General features: G+C 40.2%; 1 protein-coding gene and 1 non-coding gene across 2 annotated transcripts; both read right to left on the reverse strand.

Annotated features, from left to right (window-relative positions):
• Window positions 1–4908: 4908 nt before the first annotated feature.
• LOC130937080 (small nucleolar RNA R71) lies at window positions 4909–5015 on the reverse strand. The gene has a single exon (XR_009068314.1). It is a non-coding gene; the product is annotated as a small nucleolar RNA R71 (small nucleolar RNA).
• A 13369-nt stretch (window positions 5016–18384) lies between these two features.
• LOC130934153 (uncharacterized) lies at window positions 18385–19499 on the reverse strand. The gene is made up of 2 exons (XM_057863741.1): window positions 19355–19499; window positions 18385–18917 (listed from the first exon to the last, which is right to left on the reverse strand). Exons 1-2 carry the CDS (start codon window positions 19497–19499, stop codon window positions 18385–18387), a joined length of 678 nt encoding a protein of 225 aa, XP_057719724.1.
• Window positions 19500–23092: the final 3593 nt, after the last annotated feature.

The following is a 23092-nucleotide window of genomic DNA, read 5'->3' on the forward strand; positions in this document are numbered from 1 at the left end:
TCAATCATTCCCACTAGCAACCGGTCTGAAGTTACTATAGACCGGGTCATCATGATACATAGCATCATGATTAGAGAGGAAGTAGAAGTTCATGAGGTTATAGCCCAAGAACTTTATAAGGTGGTGGACAAGTCCTCTACCTTGGCAAGGTTAGCCTTTCCTCATCTCATTTGTCACCTCTGTTATTCAGTTGGAATTGACATAGAGGGAGACATCCCCATTGATGAGGACAAGTCCATCACTAAGAAAAGGATGGAGCAAACAAGAGATCCCACTCATCATGAAATCCCTGAGATACCTCAAGGGATGCACTTTCCTCCACAAAACTATTGGGAGCAAATCAACACCTCCCTAGGAGAATTGAGTTCCAACATGGGACAACTAAGGGTGGAGCACCAAGAACATTCCATCCTCCTCCATGAAATCAGAGAAGATCAAAGAATCATGAGAGAGGAGCAACAAAGGCAAGGAAGAGACATTGAGGAGCTCAAGCACTCCATAAGATCTTCAAGAGGAAGAACAAGCCGCCGTCACTAAGGTGGACCCGTTCTTTAATTTCCTTGTTCTTTATTTTCCTGTTTTTAAAAAAATCATGCTTATGTTTATCTATGTTTGTGTCTTATGATCATTAGTGTTTTAGTGTCTATGCCTTAAAGTTATGAATGTCCTATGAATCCATCACCTTTCTTGAATGAAAAATGTTCTTAATTGAAAAAGAGAAGAATTGCATGAATTTTAAATTTTATAACAGATTAATTATTTTGATGTGGTGGCAATATTTTGGTTTTTGAATGTATGCTTGAACAGTGCATATGTCTTTTGAATTTGTTGTTCATGAATGTTGGCTCTTGAAAGAATGATGAAAAAGGAGACATGTTACTGAGGATATGAAAAATCATAAAAATGATTCTTGAAGCAAGAAAAAGCAGTGAATACAAAAAAAAAAAAAAAACGAAAAAAAAGGGAAAAAAAAGAAAAAGAAAAAATGAAGTTATGATCCAAGGCAAAAAGAGTGTGCTTAAGAACCCCGGACACCTCTAATTGGGGACTCTAGCAAAGCTGAGTCATAATCTGAAAAGGTTCACCCAATTATGTGTCTGTGGCATGTATGTATCCAGTGGTAATACTGGAAGACAGAGTGCTTTGGGCCACGGCCAAGACTCATAAAGTAGCTGTGTTCAAGAATCATCATACTTAACTAGGAGAATCAATAACACTATCTGGATTCTGAGTTCCTATAGAAGCCAATCATTCTGAATTTCAAAGGATAAAGTGAGATGCCAAAACTGTTCAGAGGCAAAAAGTTAAAAGCCCCGTTCATCTAATTAATACTGATCTTCATAGATGTTTTTGGAATTCATTGCATATTCTCTTCTTTTTATCTTATTTGATTTTCAGTTGCTTGGGGACAAGCAGCAATTTAAGTTTGGTGTTGTGATGAGCGGATAATTTATACGCTTTTTGGCATTGTTTTTAGTATGTTTTTAGTATGTTTTAGTTAGTTTTTAGTATATTTTTATTAGTTTTTAGTTAAAATTTACTTTTCTGGACTTTACTATGAGTTTGTGTGTTTTTCTGTGATTTCAGGTATTTTCTGGCTGAAATTGAGGGACCTGAGCAAAAATCTGATTCAGAGGCTGAAAAGGACTACAGAGATGCTATTGGATTCTGACCTCCCTGCCCTCAAAGTGAATTTTCTGGAGCTTCAAAAGCTCAATTGGTGCGCTCTCAATTGTGTTGAAAAGTAGACATCTTGGGCTTTCCAGCAATATATAATAGTCCATACTTTGCCCAAGATTTGATGGCCCAAACCGGCGTTCCAAATTAGCTCAAAACTGCCCGGCGTTAAACGCCGGAACTGGCACAAGAATAGGAGTTAAACGCCCAAACTGGCACAAAAGCTGGCGTTTAACTCCAAGAAAAGTCTCTACACATGAAAGCTTCAATGCTCAGCCCAAGCACACACCAAGTGGGTCCGGAAGTGGATTTTTATGTCATTTACTCATCTTTGTAAATGATGCCAAGGCATCTTAGGCTAGTTTCACTAGCATTTTTCTGTTAGTTTTAGTTGTTTTATGCATTTTCTTGAGCTTAAAGTAACCAAGAATGGTTAAATGAACAACAAAGCAATGAACCATCCAAGCAGTATGATTTTGATGCAAATTCCATGAGTTTTTAGTTATATTACTTGAATGCTATGAATGGAAGATTTCTCATGAAATTTTGCAAGACTTTGATGCAGTTGTTTGGATGATTTCAGGGAAGAAGAGGTTAGGCAAGGAAGCAACAAAATCAATAAAGGAAGCTTGAATATCACATGTGGAGTTTAAGCTCCAGTTTAAGCTCCAGTTTAAGCTTAAACTGGAGCTTAAACGCCAAAATCATGAAAGCTGAGGAAAAGCTGAAAGTGGCGTTTAACCTCCAGTTTAACCTTAAACTGGAAGTTAAACGCCAGAAATGAGAAATGCACCAGGGAGCCATTTCCACGTTTAAGCTCCAGTTTAACCTTAAACTGGAGCTTAAACGTGTTCGACCCAAATTCTCCTCCAGGGTTGCTTTCTTCATTTCCACGTTTAAGCTTCAGTTTAACCTTAAACTGAAGCTTAAACGTGTTCGACCAAATTCTCCTCCAGGGTTGCTTTCTTCATTTCCACGTTTAAGCTTCAGTTTAACCTTAAACTGAAGCTTAAACGTGCTTGAATTATACCACCTCCAGGAGTGTCCAACGTTTAAGTTCCAGTTTAAGCTTAAACTGTAACTTAAACGCCACTATTTGAAAAGGTTTCTGGGCCAAAGATATTGCAGTTTAAGTTAGCATTTGAGCACAAACATTAACTTAAACGTACTCTGGTATGAAACCCAATTGAATATCATGGTTTATGGGATTGGGCCTGAAGAATTGATGAGTCTGGAATTTCAATTTGTTGAGTCATGTGTCATTACTTGATTATCACTAAGTTGGCTCAATGAATGTTACAGAATTGGATCAGCAGCCTCATCAGGATTATGGATCATAAACCCAAAGCAAAAGGAAATCAGGGAAAGGCCTCAAAGCCCAAGAAACACAACAGAAGCTCAATTTAGAAAGTGTATAAATAGGATAGAATTTAAGTTAGTAGGGACTTTTTTGGATCATTTTTCTAGTTTTCATACTTTTTGTAATTGAATTCAGAGCTATGACTCACTAAACCCCTTTCATTGGGTTAGGGAGCTCTATTGTAATTCAATGAATCAATCATAGTTTTTATCTTCTTCTTCATTCTTTTCTCTTGAATTTTTGTTAGAAAGCTTCTCGATCTAATTCCATTGGTTAGTTGTCTTGGGAAAGAAACTATCCATAATTGGAATCCTTCGGAACCTTGGGAAAGGAATGGAGGATTCATGCTAGAGAAGCTTTCTCACAGTGAATTGGATTGGGGTTTGGATGGATATTGTGACATGTAATCCTACCAAATTGTGGTTCATGAAACTGTGTGGTATAATCAGTGATCGAGCATCATCTCTTCTTATGAACATTTAAACCAAGGGATTGGGAATTTGTTGTTTTTAGAGAGAATTGGTGAGCCAAGGGATTGGGATCCAATCATATAAGATTGCCAAGCAAAATTCAATGAATGCATTGGTTGAGGAAGGGATAAAAATGTTTTGATTCGGAGATCTCAATATCTCCTGAAACCCAATGAATTCCCCATTTCTGATCTACCACTTTCTATTTACATTCTGCAATTAAATTCATGCAATCACCCTGATCCCTTTTTAATTTCAGCAATTTAGCTTCTCGCTCTTTAATTCATGCAATTTAAGATTCCGCAATTTCAATTTCTTGCCATTTACGTTTCCCGCAAATTTTACATTCCGCAATTCTCATCTAAATCTTGATTCCGCTCAACTAGAACACACTTCTAATCCAAATTGCTCACTCAACCAATCCTTGTGGGATTCGACCTCACTCTATTGTGAGTTTTTACTTGACGATAACCGGTGCACTTGCCGGAAGGAATTTTTGCCGATCGTGCAAATTTCCTAAAATCGTAGCTATCAAGTTTATGGCGCCGTTGCCGGGGATTGGTTTTCGATTGACAATTCTCAAATTGGAAGTTAACTAGATTGAGCATTTTTCTTGTTTTGTTAATTCAGTTCAAGTTACTTGTTGAATTTTAATTTCTGCACTCTGTTACATGCTTTCTTTCTTTATGCCTTTAAATTCAAGCAACTAACTCACTGACTCACTAACTGTTTGAATTAATTCCTCAACTGCTCTAACCATACTCTTCCATTAACCAAGAGTATTTCACTTGTTTGTTGCCTGTGCTGTGTTCTTGTATGACAGGTAGGAGAGGAGAGACATCAACTCCTCCATATACCGAACCAGAGAGGACCCTTCATAGACTTAGAAGGGAAGCAAGAGGGAAGAGAGTACTGGGAGAAGAAGAATCTGAAGGAGAATCTGAGGACAATTTTGAGGAAGCTCTAGATCTCAACATGGATAGAGAAGTTCACAACCATGAGAGAGCTGATGGAAACAATGCCATTCCCGAGAGGAGGGTTCTTGGTTCATACATAAACCCAACCTCTGGGAATTGTGGTAGCAGCATTCAGAAACCACCCATTCAGGCCAACAATTTTGAACTCAAACCACAGCTAATATCACTGGTGGAGAATCATTATTCATTTGGTGGGAGTGCTAATGAAGATCCAAACCAACATCTCACAAAATTCCTGAGAATTTGTGACACTGTGAAGTCCAATGGAGTCCAGGAAGATGCCTATAAACTGCTCTTGTTCCCATTTTCACTTAGGGACAAGGCAGCTAAGTGGCTGGAATCATTCCCAAGGGGGAGCCTAACAACCTGGGATGAGGTGGAAAGCAAGTTTCTGGCACGTTTCTACCCCCCACAAAAGGTCAATAGGCTTCGATCTGAGGTTCAGACTTTTAGACAACAAGGTGGTGAAACTCTCTACGAGGCATGGGAGAGGTTCAAGGATTTGACAAGGAAATGCCCACCAGATATGTTCCATGATTGGGTGCAATTGCATATTTTCTATGATGGACTTTCTTATGAATCAAGGAAGGCTGTAGACCATTCATCAGGAGGTTTATTGAACAGGAAAAAGACTGTGGAAGAAGCCATTGAAGTGATTGAGACAGTGGCTGAGAATGAGTACTACTATGCTTCAGAGAGACACAACACTAAGGGAGTCATGGAGCTGAACCATGTTGATACAATTCTGGCCCAAAACAAGGTGTTTGCCAAGCAACTAGCAGAGCTCACCAGGAAATTAGAAACAAATCAAGTGGCTGCAATACACACACAAGATCAAGAGGAAGTAAGCACTGAAGGAGGTGATTGGGAAGAGGCCAACTATGTGGGAATTCAACAAAGGCAACCATATGATCCACATTCCAACACTTACAACCCAGGCTGGAAAAACCACCCAAACTTTGGGTGGGGAAACCAGCAAACCCAACCACAAAACCAGCAAACCCAACCACAAAACCACAAACCTTACAACCCCAACCAACATAACAATTCCACATACCAAAACTCCAACCAAAGATCATACCAAGCCACACAAAACACTTACTCCCAACCACCATATCATGGCCAAAATAATCAACCTGCCCAACCTAATCCGAACCAACAATTTCAAGATCAATTAAACAGGATAGAAGGAATGCTTGCAAACATGGGTCAGGACATAAGTGAGTTGAAAAGCTTTAGGGATGATGTGAGATCTACCTTAAGGAACCATGGTGAAAAACTCAAGAGGATGGAGTCTCGAGTAGGAGAGCTATCTCAACAGGCCCCCAAGTCAACTGCAGTGTTCCCTAGTGACACAGAAAAGAATCCTAAAGGGGAACAAAAGGGAGTGAGATGGGAAGAATGCAAGGCCATCACCATATTGAAGGAAGTCTCAGAAGAAGAAGGAATCAGACCCTCAGAACAGGAGCCAGAAATCTTGAAGGAAGGTGTGGAAGAAGCTAAGCAGGAAAGTGAAACTGAGCAAGCCAAGGAACTGCAAAATAAAGGCATGCTGGAAACATACCAACCAAAAGCACCATTTCCTCAGAGGTTAGGAGGAGGTGAAAAAGGGAAAACATATTCAAGGTTTTTAGAGACATTTAAGTCTCTCCATATCAATATTCCCTTTCTTGAGATTCTCCAGCAGATGCCTACACATATCAAGTATTTGAAGGAATTGCTGAGCAAGAAAAGAGTTTTGAAGGGAGGACAAACTGTAATAATGAACAAAGAATGCAGTGCCCTCATCAAGAAGGACATAGTCTCTAAGAAAACAGACCCAGGAAGTTTTCATATCCCCTGCATCATAGGGGAAACAAAAATTGACAGAGGATTCTGTGATCTAGGAGCTAGCATAAATGTGATGCCTCTGACTCTTATGAAGAGGCTACAACTGAATGAGGTGAGATCCACTGATGTAATCATACAACTGGCTGACAAAACTCAGAAGCAAGCTGAAGGGGTAGTTGAGAATGTGCTGGTGAAAGTGGGAAATTATTTCTTCCCCACAGACTTTGTCATTTTGGACATGGAGGAAAGCTACCTACACCCTATCATTCTGGGAAGGCCATTTCTAGCCACTGCTAGAGCGCTCATAGATGTAGAACAAGGAGAGCTAATTTTTGAATACATGATGAACAGCTCATTTTCCATGTTTTCAAACCTGCATCTGAGCCTGAACCAGAACCTGAAAAGCCTAAGGATGATAGTAGCCATCTGTGTTTGGAGGAAAGCAATCCAGCAGCTGAAACTCTGAAACAGTCCTTGGAAGGCAAACAAGAATTGCAAGAGTTAAAGCCACAAGAATCAATAGAAACAGATCAGAAGGATCCTCCTGGCATAAGGGTCAATGAAGAAATCCTCAAGAGAGAGGGAAGAATTGTAAAGAAATTGCCAAGAGGGTGGAGAAACAAGAAAATTCCCACTGAAGGTTTCTCTCTGGGAGAGAAAGTGATATCAAGTCATTATCTGCCAATCCCACATGGCCTCATAACCATTCCTTCCCAGCTCCCTCAAGTGTTCACAATCAGGAAAGTTCTTTCTATGGAACATTTGGAAATCATGAAGGAATCAAATGAGGACGTTTTCATAGTGAGAGGAGAGGACATCAAGCACTACAATCCACCCTAACAAGCTGACCGTCAAGCTAATGACGTTAAAGAAGCGCTTGTTGGGAGGCAACCCAACCTGAGGTAATACTCCTTTGCTGTTTCTTTTATTTGTTTCAATAAAAAGGTGAAGTAGTTTCTGTGCATTGCAAAGAATTAAGTTTGGTGTTTCACACCAAACAATGAATTCGTGGATCAATAATTCAAAGGGGAATGTGTGACTCTAAGTTTGGTGTTCCACCATACAGATCAACTGAACACAACAACCTTTGAATTATATGAAAGGAACAACCATTCTAAGCAATCACAGAAATGCTTAAAATCCTTAGCAGCAACTTCATTCCAAGGAGAATTCAAGGATTCAAAGAGCAGAGGAGTAAGTAGGAGACTAAGTTTGGTGTTCACACACCAACTTAAGACTCAGACACTTGCCCATACATAGTTGAGCTAACCACTCAAGTGCTTGAGAAGCAAGCAACTTCATCACTCTTTGCAGGAAAGGAAACAAGGATCTTAGAAAGAACATGAAGCAACAACTAGGAGAAGAAGGAGAAATCAAATTGCCCTTCAAAGAGCAGAGGAGTAAGTAGGAGACTAAGTTTGGTGTTCACACACCAACTTAAGACTCAGACACTTGCCCATACATAGTTGAGCTAACCACTCAAGTGCTTGAGAAGCAAGCAACTTCATCACTCTTTGCAGGAAAGGAAACAAGGATCTTAGAAAGAACATGAAGCAACAACTAGGAGAAGAAGGAGAAATCAAATTGTTTCCTGGCAACAAAGAGAAAACAAGAAATTTCACAAGGTGGTGTTGTTCCTTGACCATTCTTTAAAAGGCAAACAAAAGCATGCTTGTTCTGGTTTAAACTGTAGTTGTTGAATCTTTCTGGAATGTGAAGTTTTTAGTATGTTTGTCTATTTACTGTTTTGAATAAAGTGAATGCCTAGATGTTGGATATAACTTCACCTTCTTAAACAAATGCTTGCCATGCTTGTTCTGTTTCCAAAAATAAAAGAAAAGTTTGAACAAAAGTAACTTGGCTCAATTAGTGACAAATCAAGTAGAATTAAGTGGTGGTATGCATGCTTGATTGTTTAGTCAGATCACTGGAAATTGAGTGTAGAATTATCATTTTTGTGTAGAAGTTTGAATACTGTCTATGGATCTTGATGAATAAATGTCTTTGGCCATGAAAAAGAAAGAAAAAGAAGAAGGAAAAGCCACTGAGAAAGGGCAACCAAAAAGCAAAAAAATTGAGAAAATAAGCTAGGCACCAATGGTTTGAACTTCTGAGACAAATGCCTGTGGTGTTTATGTATTAAGGATATGCTTGGATGAATAGGTTCTGAGGAGTGTTTCAACACTTGGTAACTTGGGTTAACTAACCCGGGATTATCAACCAAAAGTCCATTATCAAGAGCAACCTAAATACAAAACATTTAGTCACACAAAGAGGTGCTGGGCACCAATGTCTCAAGAAGAAATGTGAACTAAAATGCCTGTAGTGGATATGTGTAGTGCACTGATAAGAAAAAGAAAATGCCAAAGGCTTGTGCAACACATGACACTGAGCAAACAAGGAGCAAAGGAGCTCTAAGAAAAAGAAAAACAAAGAAGGGAAAAGTGCCAAGGACATAAGAATAACAAGAGGCCATAGCAGTGTTTGATGGATGCAATGAAAAAGTGATAATCTTACCTGATAAGAATGAAAAAGTGATGCTGCAACTTTCTGCATAAAACCCTTCTGATGAACTTCAAGTGCTTACTAATATAGCCAATGTAATTGCTTTCTGTTTCATACTTTCTTCTCAAATAACTCAGGACTTGCTTAGGGACAAGCAAGTATTAAGTTTGGTGTTGTGATGCCAAGGCATCTTAGGCTAGTTTCACTAGCATTTTTCTGTTAGTTTTAGTTGTTTTATGCATTTTCTTGAGCTTAAAGTAACCAAGAATGGTTAAATGAACAACAAAGCAATGAACCATCCAAACAGTATGATTTTGATGCAAATTCCATGAGTTTTTAGTTATATTACTTGAATGCTATGAATGGAAGATTTCTCATGAAATTTTGCAAAACTTTGATGCAGTTGTTTGGATGATTTCAGGGAAGAAGAGGTTAGGCAAGGAAGCAACAAAATCAATAAAGGAAGCTTGAATATCACATGTGGAGTTTAAGCTCCAGTTTAAGCTCCAGTTTAAGCTCCAGTTTAAGCTCTAGTTTAAGCTTAAACTGGAGCTTAAATGCCAAAATCATGAAAGCTGAGGAAAAGCTGAAAGTGGCGTTTAACCTCCAGTTTAACCTTAAACTGGAAGTTAAACGCCAGAAATGAGAAATGCACCAGGGAGCCATTTCCACGTTTAAGCTCCAGTTTAACCTTAAACTGGAGCTTAAACGTGTTCGACCCAAATTCTCCTCCAGGGTTGCTTTCTTCATTTCCACGTTTAAGCTTCAGTTTAACCTTAAACTGAAGCTTAAACGTGTTCGACCAAATTCTCCTCCAGGGTTGCTTTCTTCATTTCCACGTTTAAGCTTCAGTTTAACCTTAAACTGAAGCTTAAACGTGTTCGACCATTCCACACTCCAGGGTTGCTTTCTTCCATTTCCACGTTTAAGCTTCAGTTTAACCTTAAACTGAAGCTTAAACGTGCTTGAATTATACCACCTCCAGGAGTGTCCAACGTTTAAGTTCCAGTTTAAGCTTAAACTGCAACTTAAACGCCACTATTTGAAAAGGTTTCTGGGCCAAAGATATTGCAGTTTAAGTTAGCATTTGAGCACAAACATTAACTTAAACGTACTCTGGTATGAAACCCAATTGAATATCATGGTTTATGGGATTGGGCCTGAAGAATTGATGAGTCTGGAATTTCAATTTGTTGAGTCATGTGTCATTACTTGATTATCACTAAGTTGGCTCAATGAATGTTACAGAATTGGATCAGCAGCCTCATCAGGATTATGGATCATAAACCCAAAGCAAAAGGAAATCAGGGAAAGGCCTCAAAGCCCAAGAAACACAACAGAAGCTCAATTTAGAAAGTGTATAAATAGGATAGAATTTAAGTTAGTAGGGACTTTTTTGGATCATTTTTCTAGTTTTCATACTTTTTGTAATTGAATTCAGAGTTATGACTCACTAAACCCCTTTCATTGGGTTAGGGAGCTCTATTGTAATTCAATGAATCAATCATAGTTTTTATCTTCTTCTTCAATCTTTTCTCTTGAATTTTTGTTAGAAAGCTTCTCGATCTAATTCCATTGGTTAGTTGTCTTGGGAAAGAAACTATCCATAATTGGAATCCTTCGGAACCTTGGGAAAGGAATGGAGGATTCATGCTAGAGAAGCTTTCTCACAGTGAATTGGATTGGGGTTTGGATGGATATTGTGACATGTAATCCTACCAAATTGTGGTTCATGAAACTGTGTGGTATAATCAGTGATCGAGCATCATCTCTTCTTATGAACATTTAAACCAAGGGATTGGGAATTTGTTGTTTTTAGAGAGAATTGGTGAGCCAAGGGATTGGGATCCAATCATATAAGATTGCCAAGCAAAATTCAATGAATGCATTGGTTGAGGAAGGGATAAAAATGTTTTGATTCGGAGATCTCAATATCTCCTGAAACCCAATGAATTCCCCATTTCTGATCTACCACTTTCTATTTACATTCTGCAATTAAATTCATGCAATCACCCCGATCCCTTTTTAATTTCAGCAATTTAGCTTCTCGCTCTTTAATTCATGCAATTTAAGATTCCGCAATTTCAATTTCTTGCCATTTACGTTTCCCGCAAATTTTACATTCCGCAATTCTCATCTAAATCTTGATTCCGCTAAACTAGAACACACTTCTAATCCGAATTGCTCACTCAACCAATCCTTGTGGGATTCGACCTCACTCTATTGTGAGTTTTTACTTGACGATAACCGGTGCACTTGCCGGAAGGAATTTTTGCCGATCGTGCAAATTTCCTAAAATCGTAGCTATCAGTAAACCCTAGGCTACTAGTTCTCTACAAATAGGACCTTTTGCTATTGTATTCTCATCTGGGTAGCTTTCTTTGAGTAGTCTTATGCTATCTTAGATCATTGGGAGGCTGGCCATTCGGCCATGCCTAGACCTTGTTCTTATGTATTTTCAACGGTGGAGTTTCTACACCTCATAGATTAAGGTGTGGAGCTCTGCTGTACCTCGAGTATTAATGCAATTACTATTGTTCTTCTATTCAATTCGGCTTATTCTTGTTCTAAGATATCACTTGTTCCTCAACTTGATGAATGTGATGATCCGTGACACTCATCATCATTCTCACCTATGAACGTGTGCCTGACAACCACCTCCGTTCTACCTTAGATTGAGTGGATATCTCTTGGATCCCTTAATCAGAATCCTCGTGGTATAAGCTAGAATTGATGGCGGCATTCAAGAGAATCCGGAAGGTCTAAACCTTGTCTGTGGTATTCTGAGTAGGATTCAATGATTGAATGACTGTGACGAGCTTCAAACTCCTGAAGGCTGGGCGTTAGTGACAGACGCAAAAGAATCAATGAATTGCATAAGTATCTCTATCTTTATTTTATGTTTTATTCATAAATCATCCATAACCATTTGAGTCTGCCTGACTGAGATTTACAAGATGACCATAGCTTGCTTCATACCAACAATCTCCGTGGGATCGACCCTTACTCGCGTAAGGTTTATTACTTGGACGACCCAGTGCACTTGCTGGTTAGTTGTGCGAAGTTGTGATAAAGAGTTGAGATTACAATTGAGCGTACCATGTTGATGGCGCCATTGATGATCACAATTTCGTGCACCAGGGCATTCCCAATTTGGACCTCCTCAGTTTCCCCCTCAGGTCTAGGGCACAGCTCTTCGTAAACCCGGGCGTCTCCCAACTCGATAGTGTTGACTTCTTTTCTGCTCGAGTTGGTCTTCAAGCTGAGGCTTTCATTGTAGAATTTTCTTGCGAGTCTTTGGTCCCCCTTTATGGTAGCGATTCCCTCGCTTGTGGGGAATTTCACACAGAGATGTCGGGTGGAGATGACAGCAGCCAGCTTGTTTAGAATTTTTTGACCTATTAAGGCATTATAGACCGAGCTTAAGATCCTTGACCTCGCGCCCTTTCCAAAAGTGGTGTGTAAGAAGATGTATCCTAGAGGTCGGATCGGGGTGTCCCTGAGTCCGAATAAGCTGTCTGGGTATGTGATGAGTTCTAATTCACACTCCATTCAAAAATTAGTGAATTAGTTCTTTTTGCAAGTGCACCAAAATTATCGCCAAGTAATAACCCACAGTGGAGTGGGATCGTATCCACAGAGATTGGCAAATTCAAGCAGTTTTAATTGGTTGATGAATTAGTCAAGCGGATCAATAAGATTGTGAAGTGCAGAATTGTAAATGACATAAATGTAAATGACTAGAATATAAAGAAAAGCAATAAAGTGCAGAAACAGAAATTGCAGAATGTAAAGTGCTGAATCATAAATGACTTGAATGTAAATGGGAGTGGGGAATTGCTGAATGTAAAAAATAAGCTGTAAAGAAATGGATAGATAAGAATGGGGAAGTTCATTGAGATTGGGAGATGTTATCTCTTTGGATCAAATCTAGCTTATATCCTCTTCAATCATGCAACTCATTGACCTCTTGGCAATCATGATTGATTGAGCTCCAATCTCAGATCTTGATCAATAGCCATTTCCTTGGTCTAATTGCTCATGAAGAGAGATATGCTTGGTCCCTGATTATACCACACACCCTTATAGGTCCAGGTAGAGGGAGGATTATATGTCACGTTTCCAAACACCAAAACCCAGATTCTACTCAAGTGTGAGAAGGGATTTCAAGCATGGTTTTATGTTTTCTTTCCCAAGGTTCCCATGAAACCCAATTACATTCAATCTCTTTCCCAAGATAATTGAACACTAAGCATTAAAAACGAAATTCCTTCTAGCAAATCAAAGAGAAGATGAAGAGAAGAAGAATTTCACTATTATCAATCCATCAAGTACAACAGAGCTCCCTCTCTCAATGAGAGGGAAGTTAGCTACTCATAGCCCAAAAAGTACTCAAAAGTGAAGTAAAAGTGGATCTAAAACTGACTGCTTAACCCCCTTCTTTAGTACTCCTTGGGGGTATTTATACTACTCCTAGTAAAATTAAAGAATTACAAAAGTGAAAAGGGAAAATTACGTTTTGGAGGGAAAAGAAAACACTCAATAAGCGTGACTTCTCAGCTGGCGTGTGGTTGGCGCTTTACTGGCGTGTCACGTGCCCTTCATTTCTAGCTTGGCGTGCCACGCCCAATCCTTCAAGTGGCACACTCATCTCTCTATCAACCTTGGCGTGCCACGCATTCGAACTCAAGTGGCATGCCCTTTGCCTTTTTCCGCTTTTCTTTGCCTCTGAAAACTTGAACTAGCGTGCCACGCCTAGGGTCTGGTGTGCCACGCCCTTGCTCTATGCTTGGCTAAGCTTTTCTGGAAAGTTGCACTGGCGTGGCACGCCCAGGGTCTGGCGTGCCATGCCCCTTTGTGAGTGAGTGGTTCCTCTGTTTGGCGTGCCACGCTACGAACTCAAGTGGCATGCCCCAATGCTTCTTTGCCCTCTGAATGACACTGGCGTGCCATGTCTGGTTGCTCAAGTGGCACGCCTAAGTGAAGAATGGTGAATGGCGTGCCACGCCTTCGATACCAAGTGGCATGCCCCACGTAATTGGCCTCCTTCATCCTCTCTGAAAACTTGTACCAACGTGCCTCGCCTGAAGGCTGGCGTGCCACGCCCATAATCTTGCCTTGATTCCAGTGGTTGGCGTGCCACACCTCAACTTCAAGTGGCATGCCATAGTGAGATGCTTGGGTTGGCGTGCCACGCCTTCGATACCAAGTGGCACGCCTAAGTAAGATTGAGAGGTTGGCGTGCCACTCCTTCGACTTCAAGTGGCACGCCCAGTCTTTAGTTGCCTTCAGCTCCTTCTTTGGATTATTGTACCAGCATTCCACGACATGCTACTCAAGTGGCACGCCTATTCATCTGTGCACTCTTCAAGCTTGGCGTGCCACGCCTGGGTTCTCAAGTGGCACGCCCAAGTGACTTCTTGGAGCTGGCGTGCCACGCCTTCGACACCAAATGGCACGCCATAGTGGAGGTTCTTCTTGAGATGGTGAGTTGGCATGCCATGCCCCTTTGCTCAAGTGGCACGCCCATAGTAGTTGATGGGTCAGGCGTGCCACGCCCAACCTGGCGTGCCATGCCCCTTTTGTGTCCTCCATTTTGCTTTTTGGAATTTTGTACTAGTGTGCCACGCCCAGTCCCTAGCGTGCCACGCCCATATGCATGCTTGGACTTCTTCTCTGGATGTTAGTACTGGCGTGCCATGCCTAGCTCCTGGCGTGCCATGTCTAGCTCTTGGCGTGCCACGCCAGTGCATTTTTGTGGCGTTTGCTCCAAGTGGCACGCCAGTTTCACACGCCTAGCTTCTTGTTTGTCTTCTACACATTTTTTATGCCTTTTTCACCTGAAATTCAGCACAACTCATCTCAAAGTAGTGTACCATAATATTCATCAAATAATGCATGAATTGTACTGATCAAATGAGATTTATGCTCTTTTATGGTCTTCTTTATGAAAGAAAGAAGGGTAGATGATGCAAGTCATCACAACACCAAACTTAAGCTTTGCTTGTCCCAAGAAAATCAATGTGAGTAAACCTTTATATCTTGAGGCCTTGGCTTCGAATGATTGCAATACAACTAAGAGTAAAACTAAGTGTGCAACACATGTATGAATGTTTTAATTGTCATGGAAAGCTCTTGGATCCTTGAGGGTTCCTTCAGGTATAGGCTACAGGGGTCCCTTCTATTGATTGTCACCTTGAAGTAGTAAGGGTTGTTTTGCTTTCTTGACCACGACTCTAAGTGTTTTGTCTCAAGACAACCCTTTAATTAGGCTTTCAATTAGCACTCCCAAACCAGTTGGTTTTAGGGTACTGGTATTGAGACACCCCTAAGAATTTACTTGCCCAGGTCTCTTCTTGACACATCCTCACCACAAGCATCTACTAAGATCTTTAATTCTTTTTGAGCTTTTTAATGTTTCTTTTTCTATCCCAGTAGTTAATGCTCAGAGCCTTGGGCCTTTATTGCTTACTACCTCTTGGTTCTATGGATATTCAAGGAACACCCCTTAGTCTTCCTTTGTTATACCTTCTAGGACTAGTTGCTCTCTATGACTCATTTTCTTTTTAGTTCATCCAAGGTTCTACACTTAGTTTCTTGTTTCTTAGTTTGTTTGATGATCCCTCTTGGCCTTGGTCTCTCTTATTGTTTTTGCACAACTCACAGTAACTCTTATGGAGACAAGCTCTACTTTCTTTTAAGTTGAAATGAAGACTTGAAATACATGGCATTTTCTTTCTTATAAAAAAAACTCATAAAGACTTCAAATAGGAATTAAAACTAAGCATAAAACATAAACTATCCTAGCATGATTATTTAAGAAGTAAATAAAGCAAAGGCTTAAACAGAATTCAGAAATTGGAAAGTGTCAACCATGGGTCTCAACAACCTTGAGCAGCTTCATCTTTAGTTCATTGGCCCCTTCCCTTTGTCCTTCTTCTTGGGAGGGGATGAGCCACCTTCACCCGGCTTGGAAGAACCTTCTTGAGCCATGGTGTCCTTGGGCTTCCAGAATCCTAGCCTCCTCATGTAATCCTTCTCATCTTCCTTATGTTTGGCTTGGATTTCCTCTTATCTTGCACTTAGCTCCTCCATCCCTTGCATGAAGGTTGGGTATCCTGGGTTTAGAGTGGATACAGCGTTACAAAGTGATTCAGCTTTGCTTGTGTGTTGATGTCATACTGCCTTCTGGATATGGTCTTGGCATCATAGAGATTTCTGCAGCCAAGTTCCTCTGTTGCCACTTGCCTTGCTCTACTATTTTGTCCAGTGCGCTTCGCACCTCTCCCCGGTCAAATTGTTCTTACCGCTCCTTCCTCATATGCTCCCAATTCCCTTGGAGTTGTTGAATATTCTGGTTGACTTGGCTCCATTGTTGTTGCTGAGTCTCCTTGAGTTGATTGACATCTTCCCTCAAGTGGTGTAGGTCTCCCTTCATTTAGTGTACATCTCCTTGCAATTGCTCCCAGTTGAATCCCTCTGGAAATTGCTGATATTGGTAGTGTGGTGGTGGTTGAAGTGCCAGGAAGTGAGGTTGATCTTTTGCCTCTTCGTCTTCTGGTTGTTGTTGTGGTTCATGAGCATGAGCTCTTCATTCTCTAGCCTTGTTAAGTGGGTGGACAGCCACCACCACTTTGGCCATCTTTTTGGCAGTTATAAACTTGTCTTGCTTCACAAGCACTTCATCAATGAACTTTTCTTTGCTGGGGAATGCCAACCTTGTGTTGTCACTGGTACTTTTCAGTACTTTGTTGATGTTGTTGGTGATCATCTCCCCCACGTTGATGTTTTCTCCTCTCATGATGCTATAGATGAGCACAGCTCTCTCCTTGGTCACCTCTGAAGTGTTGGATGTGGGGATTAGGGACATCTTCACAAATTCTAGCCACCCTCTAGGTTGGGGGCTCAAATCTCTTCTCCTCAATTGGTTGGGTATCCCATCCTTATCATTTATCCAACGCACATTCATCACACAAATTTCATTCAGGATCTCCTCAAACTCAGGGTCTTGCTGCGTCATTCTCTCTTTATAGCTCTGAGTGGAGCTTGTCCTCTTCACCATTAGCATTTTTTCTATGCTAGAGGGGCTGTAGTCAATGGACTTTCCCCTTACATAGCTAATGTAGCCATAGTGTTGTCCTGGTTGAGGTACTGCGTTGGCATAGAATTCCCTCACCAAGCTTTCTACCACTTTTCTCGATGGGTTACATAGAAGTGACCAACCCCTATTGTCGATCTCAATGTTGATTTCAATATGCTCATTCCTCCCTAGTTAAAACCCAACTTCTGGAATGATTTCCCTCTCACTCACCCAACCATAGAATTGATTTTGGTTGAATGCGGAGAGGAACTTGTAGTCATTATAAGAGCTTGAGGATCCAGAGGTTGGTTCCTTGGTTTTTCTTTTCTTTGAGGCTGAGCTTTATGGTGGTGCCATTAGGTTGGGAGAGTGTGCTTGAGGTTGTAAAAAAATGGAGGTTGAAAGAAAGAGAAGGCAAAACAAGGTTTTACTCCAACACCAAACTTAGGACTTGATTGTCCCAATCAAGAAAAAAAAAGAAGAAAGCAAGGGATGAGAGATAGTAGAAGATGAAAAGAGAAGCGAAGGTGAGGGGTGTGGGGGTTGTTGAAGTGGGAGAGGAAATGGGGAGGGGGGTGAAGCTTTTATAATAGGTGAATGGTGTGGTTCGAAGGGTGGGAAATAAAAAGGGTTAAATGTTTTCCCACTTTGGGGAGTGGCGCCTAGCGTGGGAAGAGGCGCCAACTCTTTTCTCACAGTGTTTTCTGTGTGTGTCGAGTTCCAAAGTGCAAGTACACTTTCACTTCCTTGCTTTGTGAGTTGTTTACCATGTGGGCCCCATCTTCTCTCCTGAAATTGAAACTGAACCCATTAGTAATGACAAAAGACCCCCTTCACATTCCTTCTCATCAAGAATGAATTGGATTGCAACTGATGGGTGTCCCTTGGGACACCAAACTTAAGTCTTTGGCATCTTAATAAATTGGTTTCATTATTATGTATTTAATGTGTTCATAAGAGTGGAATACATCAATCTTTTAATTTTCTTTTGATTCCAATTCCTCTGAACTCATTAAACCATGTTCATGTTTTTACCCAAAGCATTAAGTTCTTTCAAATTGGGTGACTTAGGCTGCTATGTGATCCTTGGTGGTGGCCACACCAAACTTAATCTCTGGGCTTACTCTTCAAAATCAAACCATTAATTGTTTGTAAGCCTAGATTAAGTTGGTGAGAGGCCACACCAAACTTAGCAATTTAGCTAGTTCTCAGCCCATTCACTCATCATTAGTTATGCATTCATCAAGTTACAATTCCCAAATAGAAAGAAATAAGAGAGTGTAAAGAAAATCTAGCTATCAAAGCTAATATCAAACTTTCTAATCTACAATTGTAAACTAATCCTAATTACTGAAAATTAAACTATCTAAAGTAACAGAATTTAAACTACTTCTAAGAAAAGCAATTAAATAAAAAAGGATAAAGTGTTGGGGTGCCTCTTAACTAGCGCTTCTTTATTGTCATTAGCTTAATATTCCTTCATCTTTAGCTGAGCTTGTAGCTCACTCTCTGCTCTTCCAAGGAGCCTCCTAAGTAGTGTTTGAGTCTATGGCCATTGACAGAAAAGATTATTTGAGTCTTGTCCTCCATGAGCTCCACATGACCATAGGAAAACACTTTGAGTATGGTGAAAGGTCCTGACCATCGAGACTTAAGTTTTCCAGGGAAGAACTTGAGTCTTGAGTTGTAGAGTAACACCTTCTGTGCTTCAGTGAACTCCCGTCTTGCTATCTTTTGGTCATGCCACCTTTTTGTGTTCTCTTTGTAAATTTTTGCATTCTCATATGATTGATTTCTAAACTCTTCCAGCTCATTGAGTTGCATTAATCTCTTTTCTCTAGCAGCTTGCTCATCATAGTTTAACATTTTTAGAGCCCAAAATGCTCTATGCTCAAGTTCAACTGGTAAGTGACAAGCCTTTCCATATACCAATTGGTATGGAGACATCCCAATGGGAGTCTTATAGGCTGTTCTGTAGGCCCACAGTGCATCATCCAGCTTCTTAGACCAGTCCTTTACTGAGCTTCCAACAATTTTTTCAAGGATTCATTTTAGCTCTTTTTTGGAGATTTCAGCTTGCCCGTTGGTCTGTGGGTGGTATGGAGTTGCCACTTTGTGCTTTACTCCATATCTGAGAAGGAGTGTCTCGAGTTGTTTGTTGCAGAAGTGTGTCCCCCCATCACTAATGAGAGCTCTGGGGACTCTAAATTTGCTGAAGATATTCCTTCTCAAGAAGCTTATCACAACTTTGTTGTCATTTGTTGCAGTGGCTATGGCTTCTACCCACCTTGATACATAATCAACAGCCACCAATATGTAGCTATTTGAGTAGGAGGTTGGGAAGGGTCCCATGAAATCAATCCCCCATACATCAAATAGCTCTAGCTCTAGTATGTATTACTGTGGCATCTCATTCCTCTTAGTTAAATTACCAGCTCTTTAACATTCATCATACCTTGACACCATTTCCTTGGCATCCTTAAACATTGTTGGCTAGTAAAATCTGGAGTGAAGCAATTTTGCTGCTGTCTTTTCTCCACTGAAGTGACCTCCATATGCTGACCCATGGCACTGCCATAACACTTCCTGCCCTTCTTCATGGGATATACACCTTCTTAGGACTCCATCAGCACACTTTTTGAACAAATAGGGGTCATCCCAGATATAGTGTTTGGCATCCTTGATTAGCTTCCTCCTCATGTGCTTATTGATGTTAGTTGGTAGCTCCCCAATAGCCTTGAAGTTAGCTATGTTTGCAAACCAAGGGGCTACTCAAATTATCATCAATTGTTCATCAGGAAAGCTTTCATTTACTGCTACTTGCTGCATTTCTTCTTCTTGTGGGATCCTTGAGAGGTGGTCAGCTACCTTGTTCTCTGCTCCGCTTCTATCTTTAATCTCAATATCAAATTCTTGGAGCAGCAGGATCCATCTTATTAGTCTGGGCTTAGATTCTTGTTTGGTAAGCAAGTATTTGAGTGCTACATGATCAGTGAACACAATTACTTTTGAGCCAATGATATATGATCTAAACTTATCAAAAGCAAAAACTATGGCTAAAATATCTTTCTCTGTGGTGGTATAGTTCTTTTGATTCTCATTAAGGACCTTGCTAACATAGTAAATAACATGTACTAGCTTGTCTTTCCTCTGTCCTAGAACATCACCCACAGCAAAATCAGATGCATCATACATTAGTTCAAAAGGAAGATCCCAGCTTGGTGGTGCTATAATAGGTGCAGAGGAGAGTTTCTTTTTGAGTTCATCAAAGGCTCTCATGCATTCTCTATCAAAAACAAAGGGAGTATTTGAGACAAGTAGGTTGCTAAAGGGTTTTGCAATCTTTGAAAAATCTTTGATAAACCTCTGATGAGCGGATAATTTGTACGCTTTTTGGCATTGTTTTTAGTATGTTTTTAGTATATTTTAGTTAGTTTTTAGTATATTTTTATTAGTTTTTAGCTAAAATTCACTTTTCTAGACTTTACTATGAGTTTGTGTGTTTTTCTGTGATTTCAGGTATTTTCTGGCTGAAATTGAGGGTCCTGAGCAAAAATCTGATTCAGAGACTGAAAAGGACTGCAGATGCTGTTGGATTCTGACCTCCCTGCACTCGAAGTGGATTTTCTGGAGCTGCAGAAGCCCAATTGGCGCGCTCTCAACGGCGTTGGAAAGTAGACATCCTGGGCTTTCCATCAATATATGATAGTCCATACTTTGCCCAAGATTTGATGGCCCAAACCGGCGTGGCAATTCAGCCTCAGAATTTCCAGCGTTTAACGCTGGAACTGGCATAAAACTTGGAGTTAAACGCCCAAACTGGCATGAAAGCTGGCGTTTAACTCCAGAAAAGGTCTCTACACATGAAAGATTCAATGCTCAGCCCAAGCACACACCAAGTGGGCCCGGAAGTGGATTTTTCTGTCATTTACTCATTTCTGTAAACCTTAGGTTACTAGTTCACTATTAATAGGATCTTTTGACATTGTATCTGTACCTCATGACACTTTACACGTTTCTTTGTATACTTTCCACAGTATGAGTCTCTAAACCCCATGGTTGGGGGTGAGGAGCTCTGCTGTGTCTTGATGGATTAATGCAATTACTATTGTTTCTTATTCAATCATGCTTGCTTCCGTTCTAAGATATCACTTGTTCTTAATCCGGATGAATGTGATGATCCGTGACACTCATCATATTCTCAACTATGAACGTGTGCCTGACAACCACCTCCGTTCTACCTTAGATTGAGTAGATATCTCTTGGATTCCTTAATCAGAATCTTCGTGGTATAAGCTAGAACTGATGGCGGCATTCAAGAGAATCCGGAAGGTCTAAACCTTGTCTGTGGTATTCTGAGTAGGATTCAATGATTGAATGACTGTGACGTGCTTCAAACTCCTAGCAGGCGGGGCGTTAGTGACAGACGCAAAAGAATCAATGGATTCTATTCCGGCCTGACCGAGAACCGACAGATGATTAGCCATGCTGTGACAGAGCATAGGAACGTTTTCACTGAGAGGATGGGAGGTAGCCACTGACAACGGTGAAACCCTACATACAGCTTGCCATGGAAGGAGCTTCGCGTGTTTGATGAAGAAAGACAGTAGGAAAGCAGAGATTCAGAAGATGGAGCATCTCCAAAACCTCAACCTATTCTCCATTACTGCAAAACAAGTAACCATTTCATGTTCTTTTGCTTTTTACAATCAATCTTGATAATTTTTGATATCCTGACTAAGATTTACAAGATAACCATAGCTTGCTTCAAGCCGACAATCTCCGTGGGATCGACCCTTGCTCACGCAAGGTATTACTTGGACGACCCAGTGCACTTGCTGGTTAGTTGTGCGGGATTGCAAAAGTGTGATTGCAATTTCGTGCACCAAGTTTTTGGCGCCGTTGCCGGGGATTGTTCGAGTTTGGACAACTGACGGCTTATCTTGTTGCTTAGATTAGGACTGTTTTGTTTTTTTTTTATTGGTTTAGAGTCTTTTAGTTGAGTCTAGTTTCATATTCTAAGTTTGGTGTCAATTGCATGCTTTTGCTTTTCTTTTAATTTTCGATTTTGCATGTCCTTAGTCCCTTTTTGATCCGTAAAAGTTCTAAGTTTGGTGTCCTCTTTGTGTTTTTCCTTTAAAATTTTCGAAAAAAAATTGTGTTTGATTTTCTAAAAATTTTAAGTTTGGTGTCATTTTGTTGTTTTTCTCTTTCATCTTTTCAAAAATCAAATCTTTTTCATAAAAATTTTCAATCATATCTTTCTAATTGCTAATCTCAAAATCTTTTTAATTAACTACTTGATTCAGTTTTCAATTTGCTTTGATCTTATTTTCTTCCAATTTTCGAATTTTTTTCCTTTTGATGTTATTTTATCTTTTGGTTAATTCAAAAAAAAAAAATAAATAAAATTTATCTATTTGCAATCCATATCATTTCCCTTTTATCCATTATGGACCTAAGTGGGATTGATCAGTCCAAAAGGACTCTGGGGTCATATGCTAACCTCATTACAGCTGCATATGGGAGTAGCATCTGTACACCTCCCATCAAAGCAAGCAGCTTTGAGCTAAATCCTCAACTCATTATCATAGTGCAGCAAAATTGCCAGTATTCCGGTCTTCCACAGGAAGAACCTACTGAGTTTCTGGCACAGTTCTTACAAATTGCTGACACAGTACATGATAAAGAGGTGGATCAGGATGTCTATAGACTATTACTGTTTCCATTTGCTGTAAAAGATCAGGCTAAAAGGTGGTTGAATAACCAACCTACAGCAAGCATAAAGACATGGAAACAGTTATCAGACAAATTCCTGAATCATTTTTACCCTCCAAAGAGGATGACACAGCTAAGGCTGGACATCCAAGGCTTTAAACAAGAGGATAATGAATCCCTTTATAATGCCTGGGAGAGGTATAGAGGTATGCTAAGAAAATGCCCCTCTGAAATGTTTTCAGAATGGGTACAGTTAGACATCTTCTACTATGGGTTTACAGAAAAAGCTCAGATGTCTTTAGACCACTCAGCTGGTGGATCTATACACATGAGGAAGACAATTGAAGAAGCTCAAGAGCTTATAGACACTGTTGCTAGAAACCAATATTTGTATTCTAGCAATGAGTTCTCTCCAGATGAGGAAGTCATGACAGTAGTCACTGACCCTAATCCTCAAGAACAGATGATTGAGCTT

Source organism: Arachis stenosperma, chromosome 6 (assembly GCF_014773155.1).
Source record: "Arachis stenosperma cultivar V10309 chromosome 6, arast.V10309.gnm1.PFL2, whole genome shotgun sequence".
In the NCBI taxonomy this organism is placed as follows: Eukaryota; Viridiplantae; Streptophyta; class Magnoliopsida; order Fabales; family Fabaceae; genus Arachis; species Arachis stenosperma.